Consider the following 19,470-nt stretch of genomic DNA (forward strand, 5'->3'; position numbering starts at 1 on the left):
TATTCATGGAAGTTTGTTTTAAAATTTCTATGTTAACCATGGTGCTGTTATTATTACCTGTGTTATGTTCAAGATAAAGCCTAATTCTGTGTCATTTGTTTATTTTATTTTGTGTTTCTTGTTCAAAGAGTAATTGCATTTTAAAGACCAGCCTCATCTTCACACCAACCTCTTAAAGAGGAAAAATAAATTTGCATTCTTTTTCAGCCGCTCTGTTTCTCAATACCATTTGGCTACTTTTAATTGTGTTTCACTTTTGAGTGAAGAGGAAGTGGTTATGTGTTTCCTGCCCCGTCTCCCCTCCTCCAGCAGAACACAGAGAGAGAGAGAGAGAGAGAGAGAGCCCGGTGAGGTAAACGCAGATCTCGGAGGGGAAAGCAGAGCACAAGCGAATGAAGAAAATGGCGATCACGCAGGATGTATGCTTACCCTCGTAGATGCTGCAAACGCGTTGAATTTCTTTAGCCTTACAGTCGGCTTTCCTTTCCACTCTGTTGCACTTTATTCTTCAAAGAGGTGAGCTATCCTTTACGGTGTTTTTAATCTCTTTTTGTCGAGCTGCTTCCCTGGAGGAGTGCGAGGCAGGGAGACCCGGGTCGCTGTTGTTTGGTTAGCCTTGGCTGTTTCAACGTAGCTAGCTCATGTACTGGGCGCATTCGTGTAGATGAATTGGTACTTCTGCAGTTTATGAACGCAAGGTTGAGTTTTCATGCAGCGGATACTGGAAATTAAATGGTCTGAGTACCGTATTTACACCAGGAGGCATCTTGAGGTTAACCTTGCGCCAACTAGTACTAGTTTAACCCCTGTTCGACATCTGTGCGAACATTACTCTCAAAAGAAGTTATTCGGTACATTGAATCAGTATTTCTTGCGGATGTATGATTTATATACAAGTAAAATATTGTAATTAGTCCCCATGTACTGTTTATTTTTCAATTTATTTAAATTACGTTACTTACATTTGATACGATACAACACCGGCTAGCCGCTTAGCAGCATTAGCTTCTAGCGGTAGCAGTAGCTAATTCGACGACGCAGTTACAGTGAACTGCTGTTTGGCATTTATGCAGCTTTTATTAGGCACACGGCTGTGCAAATATAAAGCGGAGCTTTTTTATTTAGCATGTTTACATTAGTTACACATTTTTTTATGCTAAAATTAACTTGCATAGGATGTTTTTTTTATTTATTTATTTTTATTTTTTAAATCTGCTCATTTAACGCCCTCTGTCGGTACGCTAGCACCATGCAAACTGTGCAGCTAAATGCCGGACCCCCGCTCTGGTAGAGATGCAGCCATATTCGGCTGAAAACGTTCACTGATCCAGACAGCAGTAGTAAATGCAGCGACATTATCAATTACGCGCATGAGAATACTTTAATGTTTAGTGAAGATTTCTGCATTTGGAAGCACCGCACAAACCCCAGGCTCGGGAGAAGCCATGTTGGTTAAGCTCTAGCTCGGGCAACAGCTGAGATAATGGCCGATCAGGACCCGAGCTGTAACTTTGACCTACACACACTCTCTTTATATTTTCATTTTCTCATTCACGGTGACAGGCATTTAGCAGGATGTGTGTTTTCCTGCTATGCTGTTCAACCTGAATTTCCACATGTCTTGAAACATTTTTTTCATGCTGAATTGATTGTACACGTTCATTGACACTGAGATTGATGTCTTCATTCCCTGTCATAATCTAGCCAAACAAATTAGCATGCGTTTTGATTACATTAGTTTAAGACAATAACAGTAACACAATCACCATAGATATAACTTAATGGCAAAGTTTTAGCTTGTGGTAGCGTTATTTTGAATCTTTAAGGGAGTAATGTTTTATATTTTCTTTTTATTTCAGAGATTTGGAATCGAAAGCTGTTGCCACCAAAGAAACTGAAGCATCTTAACAGGTCAGTGCGCCATCATAAACACACACACACACATCCACATCAGTGCGTTAAGTTCTGTCAGTAAAGACCACGGTTTTAAATCAGTAGTACTGGTGAAGAATATTATTTTTGGTAGATGGATATACAGAAACTAACAATTTTAGAGACTCTCTTGCTCTCTGTTCCGAATACCTCACTTATGTTAGCCATTTTAAGACTGTGAACATTTTTATCATTCATATACTCTCATAATTATTTATACATATTTTTATAAGTAAATGTTTTTCATGAAATCTGGAGAAAGTTGGTCATCCTTAATGCTAAAAGCTCACATATAGTTAAAAATGTGCACTTGGTTTGTAATCAAACCAGGATGGCATGAGCGGCCTCTTTCAGTTTGGGATCATTGGAGTCAAATAAGAACAGCAAAATGTCGACCAAAGCTATAAAAATTATAAAATGACCAGCACTTGTTGTAAATTGTTTCAGGAATGCAGCAAAAAATAAGAAAAAAAATCTCAAAGCTTGATTTGTTTTCTGATTATTATTTTTTTAAAGATCTGAAATGTGTTTCAGTTTCTACCTCAGGTGGAAGATAGATCAGCACATGTACGCTTCAGTATTTGGCAAGAAAAACAACCTTACTAGCCGTTTCTCTCTCTAGGTGATAAAGACCTTGTCTTTGTCGCGCACAGCGGTGTGTGTTTGTCTGGGATGGGCAACCCCTGCTTATGCTAGCACATGCAGTTCCGTTTGAATTGAATTGGTGGGTCTGGGTCGGTCCGAGCTGCTTGTGCTGAGTAAGCTTTGCTGTTTTAAAATCGCTAAATGAGAAGCCAGAATCCCGATGTTTTGTGTGGAGGGGTGGTTTGTGCAGCTCTTTGTGCTCCACAAGCAGGCACACAATGAAGCCGTGGATCATCAACTCGTTGAAAACTCAACAGTTTAGTCCTTTTTTTTTTTCCCCCTTATTTTTAAGTTACTAAATTTCTTCAGGAAACTTCTGTGCTCTCACTTTTGTTTTCAGGATATATTTGTGTTTTTTTTTGTTAGCTCTTGGAGAGTCTGTGTACATTGAAATAATACACAGACTAGAATCAGTGTTTTGGTTGTTAAGTAAACCCTGTAATGCTGGTTTGGTTGGTTTCCATGCTACTTTGTCTTTAATAGTTTCCGAGCACTGAAACATTTTTTTTCCCAGCTGAAAGTGTTATAAAGACATAATAATGGGAGACGGTGCTATTAATATTCCAGGGCACTAAAACGGTTTTACTACTTTTCTCAGGGTTGGATTATCATTCCCCAAGGTCAGTTTAAAACAAGTTTCTGCATTTGTACATAGAGTTAGACTTTACTCGGATTAATAAAATAATCCAATCTATGAAAAAAATCTGAACACTTCTAAAAACCTAATTTTAAGCTTTCTTGCTTGGTTGCCAGATTTTCCAGATTAGGTCTTTAAATGTTCTGCTCCATTTTCCTAAAAATCCTTAATGAAACCCAAAGCTCACGCTGCCATGTCTATATTTTGATATTGGCAGCGTCATAAATTACCAAGATAAGTCGCTTTACTGCGTTTGTGGCTTCGATGATCAGATAGTTCATCGTTGCCCCTCGGAGCAATAAACCACACCCAGGTGGTTGTGAGATAGAAGCGAGTCAGGCACAGAAACGGAGGGTTTGATGCAGTTAGTTGACCCATGCATGCTCAGACAGGATGTGAGCCACAGAAATGCAGTTTTGCATAAACAGGTTGTCAAGATGTCTGGCTCTGCAGCGACTTTATTTGAATACCTTTTGAGAAACGTGCCGATGTTTTTGAAGGGCTTTTTTTGTTGTTGTTCTGTTGCACTTTTAGATTTTATGCAAAATGTGTTCTTTTTAGTACAAAAAAGTGTATGTTTCTTGATATAAATATAACTTTTCTTTAATGAAAGGTCAAAACCTGAAATGTTTGCACCCCTGCTCTTATATATTCTTAAGTCCTAAAAAAAAAGTTTATTTGCATATTTTTGTGGTGTGGTAAATTTTAAATGAAACCTTAAATCTAAAAATTTACTCATTGCTCCCCTGGAAGCCACACAGTGTGGTTTCCTTCCCCCTTTTCTTTCTTTCTTTCATTTATTTATTTATTTTTTAGTCTGCGGGATCATGTTGCCTTCCTTGGGTTACCTTGACCTGAAATGAACTGCTCTTCGTTTTGGCTCCTCTGAGCAGATACCGTTCAGCTCGCCTAGAAATGTCACATGTTGCTCTGCAATAAAAACCTTTGGTGTTTTCCTGCTTGTGATAAAGACAAAAAAAAAAAAAATGCCTCATCCATTAGTGGAGTACGTCTGCCCTTCACGGGAGCCTCGGCTGTTTGGGCTCTACGAGAACGAAAATGATGCAAATCGATGAAAACGATGTGCAAATTAGCCACGCGGCCACTCTGTGGTGTTTATCAGGGATGGACACGCCTTTACCTGTGTTTGCTTTGAAAAGTTTCAGGGCGCTGCCACTCCAGAGCCCAGTGGGATTGTAAGTGATTCCTGGTCCAGTTCATTTAGATTGGTGAGACAAATGAGCGGTGAAGCCATGTGAAGTTTTAAGGTAACAGATTCAAGCGTGAACCAGTTTCTTATCGGCAAAGAAGTTATACGTAATGGTGAAAATGAAACTGTAGAAATGCAGTTTCATTTCTACAGTTTTTTCAGATCTGAAAAGGGATTTAGTATGTTTCCCAATGAATGGGATATTGAATTAGAAGCTCGCTCAATGGTTGTAGTTAAAAGTTATCAATGTTTTGTTTTCTTCTCTCCAAAGAGCTTAAAGTGGTTTAATATAAACTCAAGTTGAGAAATTCCAAGTTGGGGAAAGCTGCATTATTGTGAATAAATTAGTTTTACTTAAAGGTGGATCAAATCCTCGGAGAGCTGTGGAAGGCATGTATTTTAATGAAATATTCCCCTAAAAATACAAAACACAGATTTTGCCTATAAAAGCAACTGGTTTAGTTGTAATCCGTAATGGTCCACATTAAAAAAAAATGTTAGGTTTATGGTGGCTTTTGGAAATAAATCTTACTAAATTTGTTCTTTATGAGTGTTTAAACAGATCCCAACATAAAAAAAACCCACATTTTAATTCAAAAAAATAGTTCATTTTAGGGTCTTTTAGCAAACATTCTTTAAACATAAATCAATTAAATCATAGTTAGTTAGTTGCTGGGGTCTTAAATAATCTCCCCAGTATGGCTAAGTAATGGGATAAAATGCATATTTTCTCCATGTRTAGTAGTACTGCGCTTCCCCCGCCTTGCTTTTTTCGACTGTACTTGTTGGCGGAAGGCTGATTGATGACCCATTCATAAACATGCGCTGTCTGTAATGTGTATGGATGCACTGCAGGGGGGCTCCCCCCTTGTTCTTATGTAAAACCACCCGCTGAAGCTCTTCACGGTTGGAAGTAAATGGCTGGTGCCTGTTCAGGTGGGGGTTGAAAACGGGGAGGTGAAAAAAAAAAAAAAAAGCCACATCTGGTTGAATTCCAACTAATTAAGGGGGAAAAAAAACCTGATTATTGAGAACATGTTGACCAGAATTAAAGCTTCAGTGAGGATTATTGTCGCTTCACACCAAAGAGATTCCCGGCCCAGATCTTGGCAAGGAGTAGCAACAACCGCCCACAGCCACAAGCAGACTCCCGGTTTTACAACTTTGAAAGCGATGCGAGTAGTTTGTCTTTGCACCGACTTGGCGTATTTAACGCTGCCCACATATTTCTGCAATCCTCTCCGAATAGCATCCGTATTGTACGCTTTGTTTATGGTGGAGCAGTGCAAAGAGCTAATGAAGAATGCATCAGCTGGCAGGCTACCAGAAGGCTATGCATATTGGGTCAGTGCTGATTTACATTAAAGGTGGCATTTAAAAAAAAAAAAATTATGCATTTCAGTTTTCAGGTCAGGACTATTAAAAAAGATGCTTTACAATTTTATAATCCGTTTATATATAGATATGTTTTACACAACGTGCGGCTTTTATTTCCAATTAGCCGCTCTGCTAATTTAAATGAATGCCAAATAATAATTACTGTTGTGGTTTTGGTGCCCGAGTTGTTTTACTATCAGCGTGTGGGTGAAGCGAAGATAAGTGCTGAGCAGTAATCTCATTATCGGATTAGCCTGCAGCCTTCTCCTGCCGGCAAAATGGCACACCCACCCGAGCCAGAGCATCTAAACTCCATCACTCTCGGAGGGCGAAACTGGACCTCACAGGCCACTTAACGGTGGATGTCATTTGAGGTCAAAGTGCACCAACACAGCTTTTAACTCTCAGGTTCTCGCTTCCCAACTTTTAGCTTATAGCGACTGCTTTGAGTAAATAATTAAAGCTGAAACAAGGAAAATCAAAAACGATAAATCTCGTTCGATGGAGGGTAAAGCTTGTTAATGTCATCTGCAGGGAACGCACCCAGAGAGGGAAGAACGGTGGATGGAAGAGCRAGAGAGACGGAGAGTGTGAAAAGGAAGGAATCCAGTGAGATAAAGGACTGGACAGAAGGTAAGGAGAAGTAAATAAAGTTGTGTTTTGTGCACCACGTCAAGGCTGTTTTACTGTGGTTTTTCAACCACTGGGAGGTTAAACATTTATGATTTTTCACACGGAATATATATAGAAAGTATGTCAAAACATGCTGACATTGCACAATCACACTAACCTCTAAATGTCCTTTTTTTTTTTTAAACACCTTTTAGTTGCGGCTCGTTGTGATTGGTGGTGCAGTATTTCTGATCCAGCAGTGGAGTGTGTTTACTCAGACTGTGCTGGTGTACGTTGCCATGTCACACAGTAGTGTTTTCCATTTAGATTGCTCTTAGTTTCCACTGACTCGTCTACTGTTACAAGGCAAGCTGTCACTGCTACTTCCAGCAAGGAAACTTTCTCTGACCTTGAAGCGTTTTTAATTCTGCTTTCTTTTCCATTTTTGGCACATATATGTTGCTATAATACGTTTTTTTTTTTTTTTTTTTTTTTTTTTTTTTTTTTTTACATTTATCTCTGCCCACCTGGGACATTCTCCATTATTTTAACACAAACCTTTACATAGAAAAGTCAGAGTTGTGCTGCTGAAAGTTTCAGTCTGATCCTAGTCCAGAAACAGCCGTTGGGAACCATATGTGCACGCATGCGCGCACCTGTAGATGTTTAGTGGACGGATGCTTTTCGGGTGATGGAGCAGATAAAAACAAGATTGTCCAGTTTGGGGAAAATAGCAGATTTGTTTTTCATTCCTGTTTTCATTCATTTACATACGGTTTCGGGTCGCAACATTGCATCCGCTCACATATTTTGAAGCCTGATCACTGCAGAAACATTTGGTGGAATTTTAAATTGAACTTTTGCATTTATAGGTTGAAATACACTAACGATACACAGGTGTCCTGAATTTAAGTACTTGGGTGGGGAGGTTTATTTATTTCAATTAAAGCATTCCTGTAGAAGTTGGGAGGAAATCCACTCTGTCCCGTGTTTAAAATATCTCAAGAATGAAAAACAAACATTAACACTGACTAATTTTAAACTTTTGGCCGAGCAGATGAAGCAGAAATGTGGGTGGGCAGGTTACTGTTAAATCAAATGGATGACTGAATAATGTAAAAACCAGTGGAGGATGACTCATACCCAAAGACATGAAGCCTGTGCTTCTGCGCACATTTCCCCTCGTTTCACAGCCCTGTGTGGGTGCCTCTTGACGCCCCTCACTCCCTCCTCCCACTCCCACAGCAGTGAACTGCGACAAGTAGTCTTATCTGCCCCTGCACACAGCAAAACTACACATGGAAGTGCATGCGCGTCACGCTGTTTTGATACGAGTCGCAGCCCCGTGTACGCTTCTGTTCAGTCTCCCTGTTTTTATTTGGCGAATTCAGGAAAGTTGACATTTACTGAAAAATGGCGCAGGGTTGCTTGCGCTTCCCCGGGGTTTCTTTCATCTTGACGTATCGTTTCATACAGAAAGGTATTTGCTTTGTAGACGGAGACGTGAATGCGGCTCTTGACACTGATGTCATCTTGCTTGGACAAGCCYAAAGGAATGAGGAGTGGTGTTGAAGCATCGTCGTCATAACAAGAGCTGATTTAAGCGCCGGGAAACGCATTTAGGCTTATTTTTCTCAAGAATAACATTTTAAAATGTTAAATTACTCAAGAACTATAGATAATACTATTTTGCGTATGCAGAACTTGCTTTGTTGCCTTGATGAATAAAATTTCATGAAACATAGCAGATATTTTGAATATTCACAATTAAATGTAACTTTTGAGCAAGACTTGAATCGACGTGTATTAAACTTCAGCTGTTGGAATAATGTAATGTATTCAGGTGTCTGGAAATACTCCATTTTGTGACGGTATGCAAATTTTTCCACACTACCGCCTTAAACTTGCCATCAAGTCTAAAAATTACCCCCTGCTGTGTTAGTTTTACCATCAAACAATATTTTAATGAGTTTCTTTTCATGTATCCAAGGGAAGTTACGTTAACTGGAAAATTAATTGGGACCACATTTCTGAACAACACGCTTCAGAGCGATTATTTTTGTTTGAGTTTCTTCAACCAGTTATTCTTGSCTCGTTTCTGCCTCGATGCCAATGTTGGCGAATTTCTTTGGCCAGAAAGTATGATGCTTCAAATGGGCCTGTTGCATAGTAACAGTTGGATAATTCAAACGGTTTTTTAAATATTTTCAATATTAAAATATCAAAAGCTATATAACAAGATGAGTTCTAAAGGATAACAAGCAACTAATATTGTCATATTATAGCAGAACTAGTGAAATATATTTCCTGTCCTTTTTCTCATAGTTGGTAATGTGTCACTCTGTTCAARTTTAATGTGGTTCAACACATCAGCTTTTTTGCTTTTTGTGTTGAAGTTCTCATAAAATTACTACTTAATTCGCCTCATACAACAACTTTAATCTGATAATATTATACTTTTATTCTTATAATTAAACAGTCGTAGCGAGGTCCTAATATTATGTTGCATAGTTGACCTGAATTCAAAGTCCAAATAAAAAGAAGTTGTAAAACACTCTTGTCGAACAAGATGGCCACCTGGGCGTGCTGACATCACTCAGAACTATGGAAACCCAAGGAGAGCGTTGGTGGGGTGGGGGGAGAAATCTGGATTTTCCAAAAATAAAATTTTGATGAATCAATACAATCAGTTTATCACAGAGCCTTACGTTTGTTGCAACTGTCTCTTTTTGACACATTTTACTTGCACTGAYTTTTCAAAACAGTGCAACGTGCAAAATAAAGCAGAATATTCTAAAATAATAATAAATCAAAGTCATTATTTGAATCTAAAATTACCATCAAGACTAATTCTATAGCTCTGTTTTATTGTGTGTCTAATGGAGATGCTACAAAGAAGCCTGCTTCATTTTTCAAATATTTCCAGTGAGCCTCTTGGTTCTGATGACTCACCCAGAATTACGACCGAAGATGAGACTTTGGCTCACGGTTATGTGTGGTTTGGTGGCATTGGTTATTGTTCACCACACTATTTTACTGTATTTATTTATACAGCACTTATTGTATGCTGCAATTTCAAAAAAATAAGTTTATCTTTGCTGCTCAAACAAGGTTGCGCTGTGTTGCATCTGCACACTCGGTGGTTGTCCACATGGGTTTGTTTGTTCTCTTATCGTATTGGCTGGAGGACAGACTGGTTGCTATTTGAACTGGAAATGTATAAATAGGTCTGTGTGCTCCAAACAGGCAGGCAGAAAGGGCGAACACCCATTTTCTAACCTGTGGTCTAGAAAAAATAAGAGGCAGAGAGAGTCAAATATAGATGTGTCGTTCCAAACGCTGGTCCTTTTATCCTGAAGCGATGTTTCTTTCTACAGCTGGCTTYAACACTATGTCCTTTTTTTGTTTCTTGCTGTGTTCTGTGGTTTTTGCTCTATTACAAATCGTTAGTGCCGACCAAGCAGCAGAAACCTTTCAGCCTGACAGCTTTTTAAGCCTGGAGGATACAGTTACGATCAGCGATGTCCATAAAGATTCCCTTGAAATATTTAGTTGATCAYTGTGTGCCAGTATTTTACTAACAACCATCTACAAACTTTAATGACTCTTGAATATCCAGGCACTGATCAGGAGATTATTTTCATTCTGCTTTTTTCACTTGTTGCTTGTATTGTGGTGAGATTTATATTGCTTTTTATTCTTTTTAAATTTTTAACATTTCTTTAGATACATTTTTTTTTTATCATTCTCTTCTTTGATGTTTATACATCTTTATTGCACCGTAATGTGTTGTATTTAGGGTGCAACTTTCAACTCGGATATAATTGTTTTAGTGAGTTTATGACGAATAATAGATTAGTCAGATAAAAAATTGGCACATTCTGAAGATTCTTCATATAATAACTTAAGTCTTGTTCCACATTAATAGAAATAAATTAAAAGATGTAAATAAGCAAATCAATCACTTTAATAAAAATTCAGTTGCCCGGAATGCAATAACATTGTATTCCCTTTGTGTACGTTTGATCGTTTGTAGAAGAGAAATACTGTCCACTAGTCTGATGATTATTTTTTGAATTAATAGTTAGATAGCAAAAGATGCTATTCAGATGAATGAAATAAATGTAGGATTAATGCTTGGAGATTTTTGTTTTAGAGGATTTGAACCAGGTAAAGCTTAAAAATGAAAAGTTATAAAAGATATTTACAAAGTTCGTTGTGTTTTTTTTCATCTTGAATGCAAAATGTTTGTTTTTGTGTTGCTCTTTCAGGAAATGGCCACATTTAGGAGTCGCTCTACTCCAGTTAACAACGAATCAATTACTAAATTGGATGACGATTATTTCAGTAATAGATTAATAACAATTAATTCAATTAATCAATTCAGCCTTAATTGTATATTGATTGTGGCCTGAAGGACTGCAGATGAAAACTAGCCTTTGTGGCATATTATGAGATGCACATTGTCCCTTTTGAAATAAATGACAACAATGCAATTCAAGACAAAAGATGCAGCTTGAGAATGTTTTTGAATAAWCTGATAGTGCGACTCTCACTGAGACTCGTTTAAGGTTACATATGTAACAATGTATTTAAGAGCAAATTGAAGGTCGCAGTTCCTCAGCGAGCGTCTTGGTCCTGCAGATGGACTCCCGCAACCAGTTCCTGCAGCCGGTTTCTGTGTTGTCCTGTTGCCTCATTAAGATTCCTGCCTTGCTGAGCTTGTTCTGCTGCGTGCCCTCAGTAAGCATGACATGGCAACACAGGCTGGTTTTGGTTGAAYAAGACCCCCAGATGCAGTCCTTGATATCTGAGTTGAAAGTTGCCCAATGAGTAACTAATTTTAGGCAGTAGCTGCGTTACATCAGGGGCTGTCGCAGTTAGCATGTAGACAGAAACACGAGACAGGCTGGCGCTAACTGGGGTAGCAATTGCATAAAAAAAATAATAAATCAAACTACATAGGAAACTGATGTTGCAATGGGTTTCAGTTATGCCTCATCTTTGGTGATCAGTTTTTTTTTTGTTGGTTTTTTTTTTTGTTATTCCATTCTCTCACCTTAAATATTCATCCAAATAAGGATGAGTTAAAAATCTAACAAAATGCAATTAATGTCTACTTAACATGTAGTAATAGCAGCAAAGATGGTAAAAGACTTTGAAGGCACTTCTTACAAATTATGTCTTCAGTTTTGTTCATAGCTCCGCTCTGAGCAACAGAACAATTTGTACAACGCCTCTACTTCAGGGTTCGTATGAGCTAGGGCTATTTTCGTTTTCCCGTAGCCTGAAGCTTGAAGCTCTGTGCCAAAAACTTGTTTCCATTTCACTGATCAGATTGCTGCTCCTGAAGTATTTCCCTGAAACCCACCTATAGCATGCTGCTCTGTTGTAAACATGACTGAACCTGCCCTGAAGCGCTCCCGGTGTTTGAAAAATGTATGCAAGATGCACGTTTGTATTTCTGTTCAACTGAGTCAAATAAATGTAGAACTATGTAAGTTAGAGCATGTTGATTAAAAAAAAAACAACAAAAAAAATCAATGTCTTGAAGAGCCAATAAGACTAAATTTATTTAGATGTTGAAGTCCAAATGGGCAGAAACAAACCAGGATTGATCAAAAGTAGCAGGTTAGAAAGCAACTGTAGGTCTTTTTCATCCTATTGCTGCATAAAATATATCCTATAGATGAATAAATAGTTAACTATCTGCAGCTTTTTGCTATGATTTCACCATTTAGGGCGGGTCAAATGCAGAAAAGAGAGCCGTTTTGTAATGTTGCAGGGTTTCCCCCAGAAAACTTGCTCAGCCCAGTGACGGGGGAGGTAGGGCAGTAATTCATCCAGTGGTTTGTTTGAATTAAAAGTTTTTTAAAGTTGGCTAGAAATTTTAAAATGTCACTTGATAATTATGCGTTATATCTGAACACCAACTAACAAGCAACTGCGAAATGGTACAACAAGAAAAGTCCTTAAAAGTCTTTAAAAAATGCAAACATGAAAAAGCTCAAGTAAACAACACTTAGCCTGGTGGGGGCACATGTAAAGCCTGGTGGCCCGCCTGGCTTGTAATATAGTAACGTTGGGTAGGAAAAAAAGGTTGTACTTGTTGAAGATTAGCTTTTGGTAAAGTCGTACGGTTAAAATCTTTAATTCTTGTGGGAATTAAAGATGATGAATTACTGCTAGTTGCTGCTTAGTTTTTTTTTTTTGTTTTTTTTTTTACCTGAAAGATCAAACACAGTGAGAGTTATGAAGTCTGAAAATCTTTGATTGCTTCCTTGTGGGCCTGCACAGTCATGCTCCGGAYATCCAGCTTTGCCTGTTTTGTAACTGTCTGCTGCATTACCTCCTCACACTGAGATACCAGTGGTAAAAGTTCATCTTCAACCTAAATGCAAACCAGTAGTTTGATCAAACTGATCATACATCCAGGCTTTTTTTATTGTATTTTTTTAGTGTTATAGATGAGTTATTTAGCATTCTTTTTAACTTATCATTTTTTGCTCTTGGTCTGATGGTTTATCAGTGATCTTGGTGGTGATCGTGGCTGAAAGGTGCCAGACTGTTGTTTTTTTTCACACTTCAATTCTTGAATGCTAGATTATTTTCAGGTATTTATGAATTAGTTTTCTTTCTGAAAAGGGGAAATTAAAATATATTTCAATGTGAAATCTCAAGTTAAATGTTAAAAATGCTTTAGGTTATGGCCATACAAGGTTTCCCCCAGAAAACTTGCTAAGCCTGGCGGTTTAGTGCTGGGGCAGTCATTCATCCAGCAACCTGTCGTGTTTTTAAGTTAAGAAAATGTTTAAAGTTGACGGGAAATTTGAAAATATCACTTTAATAATCATGTATTACTGAAAGATTGGAAGATTAACCTCTGAACCCCACCTATTAGGTATTAAAAATGCAAATATTTTAAAAAAGACTTAAATAAATAAGCAGTAGTTAGCCTGGTGGGGGCGCAAGTAAAGCCTGGTGGCCCRCCAGGCTTATAATACACTGGGGGAAACCCTGGATATAGTTGTTTAAAAACCACTAATTAAGTTTTTCTCTTCTTTTTTGCAGTGCCAGAGCATACCTGGTCAAGACAGAGACCTTAATCAAAACCACAGCCCCCTACATCCCTTCCCCATCCATACACAAAGTCCCCAGCAATGCCAAGGGGGGCTGATCAGCCTGCTGCCTGCTCTGACAAGCTCTGCCTCCTCACCTCATACCCTTGAGGCTGCGCTTAACCAAGCTTTGACCTCTGACCTCCCCGTTGCCGACCTGGGAACCAAAGGTCGCCTGTTCTCCACTGAAGTCGGGGACGCTCTCCTGTCCAGCCAGGAGCTGCAGCCAGCAGTGGCACTCAAAGGTAAACTGTTAGAAGCAGAAGGAGCTTTTCTGTTTTCCTACGGCGACACCAGGCTTTATAAAYGCACTGTTTGCCATGGATGTCGGTCCTGAGGACAAATGTTCACTTAGATGGACCTGAATGTGGCGGAGGGGTTCTTTTGCTTAAACTCACTAAACACTTTTATTATTCAGTTTTTAAGAATTGGTGTGAGAGAATCGAAATGTAAGGGAAATGGTTAACCATTTGAGTGAGCCTCCTGCTGCCTCAAAAGGATATGTTCTTTTGATTGCATGTGAAATAATGTCTATCTGACTCACAATTACAACTATTCAATTACATAAATATGCTCATGTTCTAATTAGCTTTTACTGATTTGAGCATTTAGGAATACATGGGTTGACCAGTATACGTTTTATGATGATTATGAAGAAAAAAACTCTTGATTTGCAGAGATCCTTAATTCATTAAAAGTGAAAACACGTTATGAGTCATGCGATCTGACTAAAGATGACTGTACATGTAGGTAGGGCGGAAATGATTAAAATGCAGTATAATGTCTGTCTTACAAAAAAGAAACCTATTTTTCTTGTCCCTTTTTTGTTTTTCTAACATTGTATAAAATAATCTTCAGTGGGTGAATGAAAAATCTGCAGAATATGCATGTTTTTTTGTTTTTTTAAATCCAATTAATCATCAGAATAATTAATTTATTAATTCAGTCGTTACTCGCTGCCCTAAATGTTTGTGCGTACACTGGCCACTAACCTCCTGCAAGATTCTCTTCTCTTGAATGTTCTCAACGTTAGCGCTTTGCACTACTGGATTCTCATTGAATTGCATTTCAGCTTCAACTATTTCTAAAACCTTTTTCTGTTTTCCGCCTCTGTCCCCTTTCAAGTCTGATCCTTTGCTTTCTGTTTCCAGGCATGGCTCCCATTCGGGATTCCGTCAGCCATTCCCCTAATCAAACAGGTGACACAACGTTACGGCTTTTTCCTGAACTCTGTCTGCATGCCCTTCTTTCCTGTAATGCCCTATGATGATTGTTTGCTTTAAAAAATTGTGAGACCGGGTCTTGACCTTGATGGAAGGTGCATTGTGTTCATTGCTTCTCGGTGGGATGGAGATAAATGGGAGAGGAAGGGTGCAAGGAAAGATCTGGCAAACATAGTAAGATGCGCTGGACGGGCGCTTTTTTTTTTTTTTTTTTTTTTGAGATGGAGGCTTTATAAGTGAAGATTGTTTAAAGGAAAACATTCAGACGTCCGGTTGTGTTTAGCTGACTTGTAGCCAGTCCTGTTGACATGCTGCACCAGCTACAAAACTTGGCTTCATTAAACTGTCTTTGTGGTTTAGGAACCTTCTTCACCAACAAAAACGAACAAAATGTCACAGTCCCCAGTTGAAATCACTATTTTTTTGTAAAACAGGTAATTGGAAGCTGGTAGAATAATAATACTAATATGTAATTTCTTCTTACAAATGGAGTGAGACAAAATATTAAATGCCTTTATAATAAACTACATAAATTTTGTTCATGGTTTTATTGTGAAAGTTAGCAGGAAGTTGCATCTCGGGTGACAATTTCAATAGAGACTTGTTTGTTTAATTGATAGTATGCCTTGCATTGTTATTATTTGGCTTTCCTGCCAGCTTTAGCGAAAAGAGAAGGTTAAATAAATCTGATAAGTTTATTAGTAGTTAACCAGAGGAACCACGTCATTCTGAACACTTCCTGTTTGTGCCTGGAGCGTCTGAGAGGCTGCATTGGATGCTTTCATTTTGAAATGGCTTTACTAACCAAAGTTTTGTCCTGTTAGTCATTAAAACAGACCACCCTCATCTTGTGAATTGTGGTTGAAAATGTAAATGTTGCATGAAATAATCTCTTGATTTTTTTTATTTTATTTTTTTACGCAATAGTCAAATTATCGGGGTTCATTGAGCTTTGGTTTTGGTGTCAAACTTTTATTTCCTGCTGTGAGAACCACATACTGATGCAACATGACAGAATGACTACAGTGAATATGCCTCCTGAAGATTTAGGCAGACGCCACAGTGACAGAATGGGTGTTTAATGGTGAAGGGGGGGAGGGGRATAACTGGATGCAGTCTGAAATCTAATTTTAGAAACATGCCAGATCTGAATGCTGTTGATCTCAATCTGAGATGCCTTCATTTCCTCCCCCTTGCCAACTTCTTTTTCCTCATGCAGTTGGCATCCTTCCCTATGCCCTCCAACGCCTCGTCAGCAGCCAGTCGCCTGCCTCACTGAATCTTCTTTAATAGTTTTGGCATGCTTTTGTGTCCTGCTGTGGAGACAAAATGGCGGCAGCTGTGTCCAGGCTTAGTTTTGGCAGCAATGGCATTCAGAACAGTTGGCAAATTAACGATTGGACAAAATGGCAAAATATAAGATTGTGAATGAGGAGTTAAATAAAAACCATCTAACGGACTTAATACACCAAACCGATGTTTGTAGAATTAATGAAGGTCTGTTTCTCTACTTTTGTGGCATACAGTTGGATGTTGCCTATAGTTGTTTTGGAATGAACTGGCATCGGGTCGTCAGTGAGAGATCAGTTGCAGAGTTTGTACCACGATTAAACAAATCTCATTAATGTAATAACTGAATCCTGGGAAGCAATGTTTGATAAACATCTTTTACAGAGCTGCTATTATAATACTATTTTAATATTGTTTTAAATGGAAACGCTGGACCAGGGGTCTGCAACCTCCAGGCTCTTGATTACTTTGCCTTTAGATTTTAAATATAACTATAATTTCAAATAAAGGTTTAGCAGATTTTTATTATGGGATTTCCATAATAAAATACCATTAACTAATTTTTAGATAATTTTTTCTTTAAAGCACATTTTAAAAATGTATTCATTCAAAAGTTGTTTTTTCTCTCTAAAACCTGAAAATAGAAGTAAAATTTTAGATTTTCAATAATGTCAACAAATTTCTTATATCAAAAATCACAAGTTCTTTTTTTCTCTCCGAAATATCAAGTGACATTTGCAGCCCTAAACCAGTTTATTTAACTGGGCTGAGCGCAAAAATGACTCTATGGATTATAAGGGTTGAAGACCCCTTATTGGGACATTAGAAGATCTATCTAGAAACTTATTGGATTATTAAAGTCCCTTCCTGAAAGTATCCAGGTGGAAAGGGGTTGAAACCAACTGTTAGTCCTCAGGMTTTTTGGAGAATCTGTAACCACCCTGGATTGACCCTCCTATAGAGGAGTAAAACTTTAACTAGACTTCATTTTAGGTCTTGCACGAACCAGTTCTGGCTTCAGGATGGATAGTTTTGCATTTTTTGCAGCTGATAATTTGCTCAAATCTCAACAGCGTCCCATCCTGTTCTCTGCAGGTTTGGAGCATCCTGGCTTGGACTCCCAGTATGAGCCTCCCCCCTGGTCCTCTGGCTCCCCGTGCAGCAGTGATGGTAACAGCAACTGGAGCAAAGTCCTAGGTGACGGGAGTTCCGACAAATCCAACAACACTTGTTCACCCAGCTCCTCTGTGTGGCCTCCCTCCTCCTCCTCATTTTCTTGCTCCTCATCCTCCTCTGGCTGTGGTTCAGGGTCCGATCCGGAGTTGGCATCAGAATGCATGGATGCAGATTCTAACTCTTCAGTCGGTTCAGAGAAGAACCTCGGCCTTGCTGCGACTACAGTGATGATGATGTCAGCCAACACTTCTTCCTCCGTGTCCTCCACAGCTTCTTCCCCCTCCTCCCTGACATCCACCATGATGGTTGGTGTCGGCGTGAACGGAGACAGCAACATTTGTCAGGTCGGAGGCATCGGAACCTTAAGCAACGCAAATAACGAAAACGATATCACCGGATCCTCACACTACTCCATGGCTGGGTCCAGCAGTATTGGCAGCAATAATATGAGTAACCACAACAACAAGCTATTTGGCAGTAGTGGTGTATGGAGCTCCCAGTCAGGCAGCAACATGAACACCATCGGTGGAAGCAACTCTTATATAAATGGAGGGTCAAACCCAAACATTTTAAACCCAAATGCCAACCACGGTGCCTGGCCACAGAATCCAACCCCAAACCCGGTGTGCCAGGGCCAAAGGCCTCCACAGGCTCACGGGATGACTTCCAAACTGGGTGTGGTTCCTCACCAGGGGCCCTTAATGGCCTGGGGGGGCATGGCAGCTCCAGAGAGCAGCAGTATGATGGAAGACACTGAGGTGAATAATGGTACATCGAGCAGCAAGGTGTTAGGAGGCAGCAACAGTGGCAATGGCAGTCTGCTGCCTAGCAACCTTAACACTGAACCCAATGGACCAAATAACACTATCCTGATGAATACTACTACTACTACTAACGCCACAATGACCTCTAGTCCACCAGACTCTACCGCCTCACCCCTGCTTAGCGGGGAGCGTTCCTGGGGCTCCATTGGAGGAGGAAATGGGGGGCCGCTGGCCAATGGAAGCCCCTCATTAGCTCCCCAGCACCCTCAAGGAGAATCGGGGGGTAGTGGGGCTTTTGGTACGCCTTGGGGCGCAGCTACCTACCCTGTAGACAAAGGCCCCCTTAATGTAGACACTGTGAACTCCCAGAACTCCTCTACTGCTGCTTTTAAGAGTAATAATAACCACAATAACACTGGGGCCCCACGGTCGGACCAAGGGCCCACCAACACCCCGAACCAGCCTCAAAGTAACTTGTCCTGGAGCGTTGGCCCTAATCAAATCCCAGGCTCTACAGGCCAAGCTCCTGGAAGTGGAAACCAAACTACTGTGGGCCCTCCAGCAGGGATCCCTCGCCCGTGGGGGAGCAGCGCATCTTCCTCTTCCTCGTCGTCGTCATCGTCGTCTTCCACCTCGAACAGCAAAATGTCAAACGGAGAATGGGGATCAGCGACGACTGGCAACAGTTCAGACGCAGGAATTCAGAAAGGAAGTTCTACCAACAATGGGTGGAAGAGCCTCGAGGATGACGCTATGGGTATGGGAGGAGCAGGAGCAGGCAGCGGGAGTCAGGGCATGGGAGGAGTCACTGGAGGCTGGGGACGCTCCGGAGGAAGTGAAGGAAGTTGTGAAAGCTCCGGAGGTCGATCCAGCTCAGACAGAGACGTCAACCAGTCTACAGGAGGAAACCGCAGGAAAGGCAACCATACCCCATCGACGACGCCAGCCATAACCCGGGCCGATGTGGACCCGAGGGTTCTTTCCAACACTGGATGGGGACAAACGCCCATACGGCAGAACACCGCTTGGGATGTCAATTCTCCCATGGTCAATCAGGGTCCTAAAAGGGATGAAAGAAAGCAGAGCAGCGGGGGTTCCAGCTGGGGTACAGCAACATCGGCAGCTCCCTCCCAGACCTCTGGAGGTAAGAGCTGGTCCTTCATCTGAAATATTCAACATAAACCTACTGTTCCTGCTATAAAACCATTGAGAAGGAAAGTTGATCATTGTGTCTTGGATGTGCTTGCAGGTTGGGGGGTTGGGCCAACCAGCTCAGGCCCTGATAGCGGAGGCTCTGGCTGGGGAGAGCAGAAACAAACATCAGGTTGGGACAGTAAAGGAGGTGGTGGCTGGGATGATGGATCCAGTTACAAGGGTGGTAACAGCAGCAACACCTGGAACAACAACAACAACAACGTTAAAGAGGACAGGTGAGCATTTCCCAACTTTCCAGCTGCATGCAAGCTGATGATGGTTTTAAAAAGTT

At 40.1% G+C, this 19,470-nt stretch overlaps 1 protein-coding gene across 2 annotated transcripts in view; it reads left to right on the top strand.

Annotated features, from left to right (window-relative positions):
- Positions 1 to 330: 330 nt before the first annotated feature.
- LOC103468582 (trinucleotide repeat containing adaptor 6A) overlaps positions 331 to 19,470 on the top strand; it is a 32,108-nt gene continuing 12,968 nt past the window's right edge. The window contains exons 1-7 of one of the 2 annotated variants that reach the window (XM_017306359.1): positions 331 to 516; positions 1,860 to 1,911; positions 6,336 to 6,434; positions 13,485 to 13,776; positions 14,683 to 14,730; positions 17,140 to 19,128; positions 19,234 to 19,414. In XM_017306359.1, coding sequence (XP_017161848.1) covers positions 14,685 to 14,730; positions 17,140 to 19,128; positions 19,234 to 19,414 — 2,216 coding nt within the window. In that variant the 5' untranslated portion in view covers positions 331 to 516; positions 1,860 to 1,911; positions 6,336 to 6,434; positions 13,485 to 13,776; positions 14,683 to 14,684. The remainder of the gene's footprint in view (positions 517 to 1,859; positions 1,912 to 6,335; positions 6,435 to 13,484; positions 13,777 to 14,682; positions 14,731 to 17,139; positions 19,129 to 19,233; positions 19,415 to 19,470) is intronic. The other variant, XM_008415729.2, reaches the window with a different exon arrangement.

The sequence above is a fragment of the Poecilia reticulata genome, linkage group LG8, assembly GCF_000633615.1.
Source record: "Poecilia reticulata strain Guanapo linkage group LG8, Guppy_female_1.0+MT, whole genome shotgun sequence".
Taxonomy (NCBI): domain Eukaryota; kingdom Metazoa; phylum Chordata; class Actinopteri; order Cyprinodontiformes; family Poeciliidae; genus Poecilia; species Poecilia reticulata.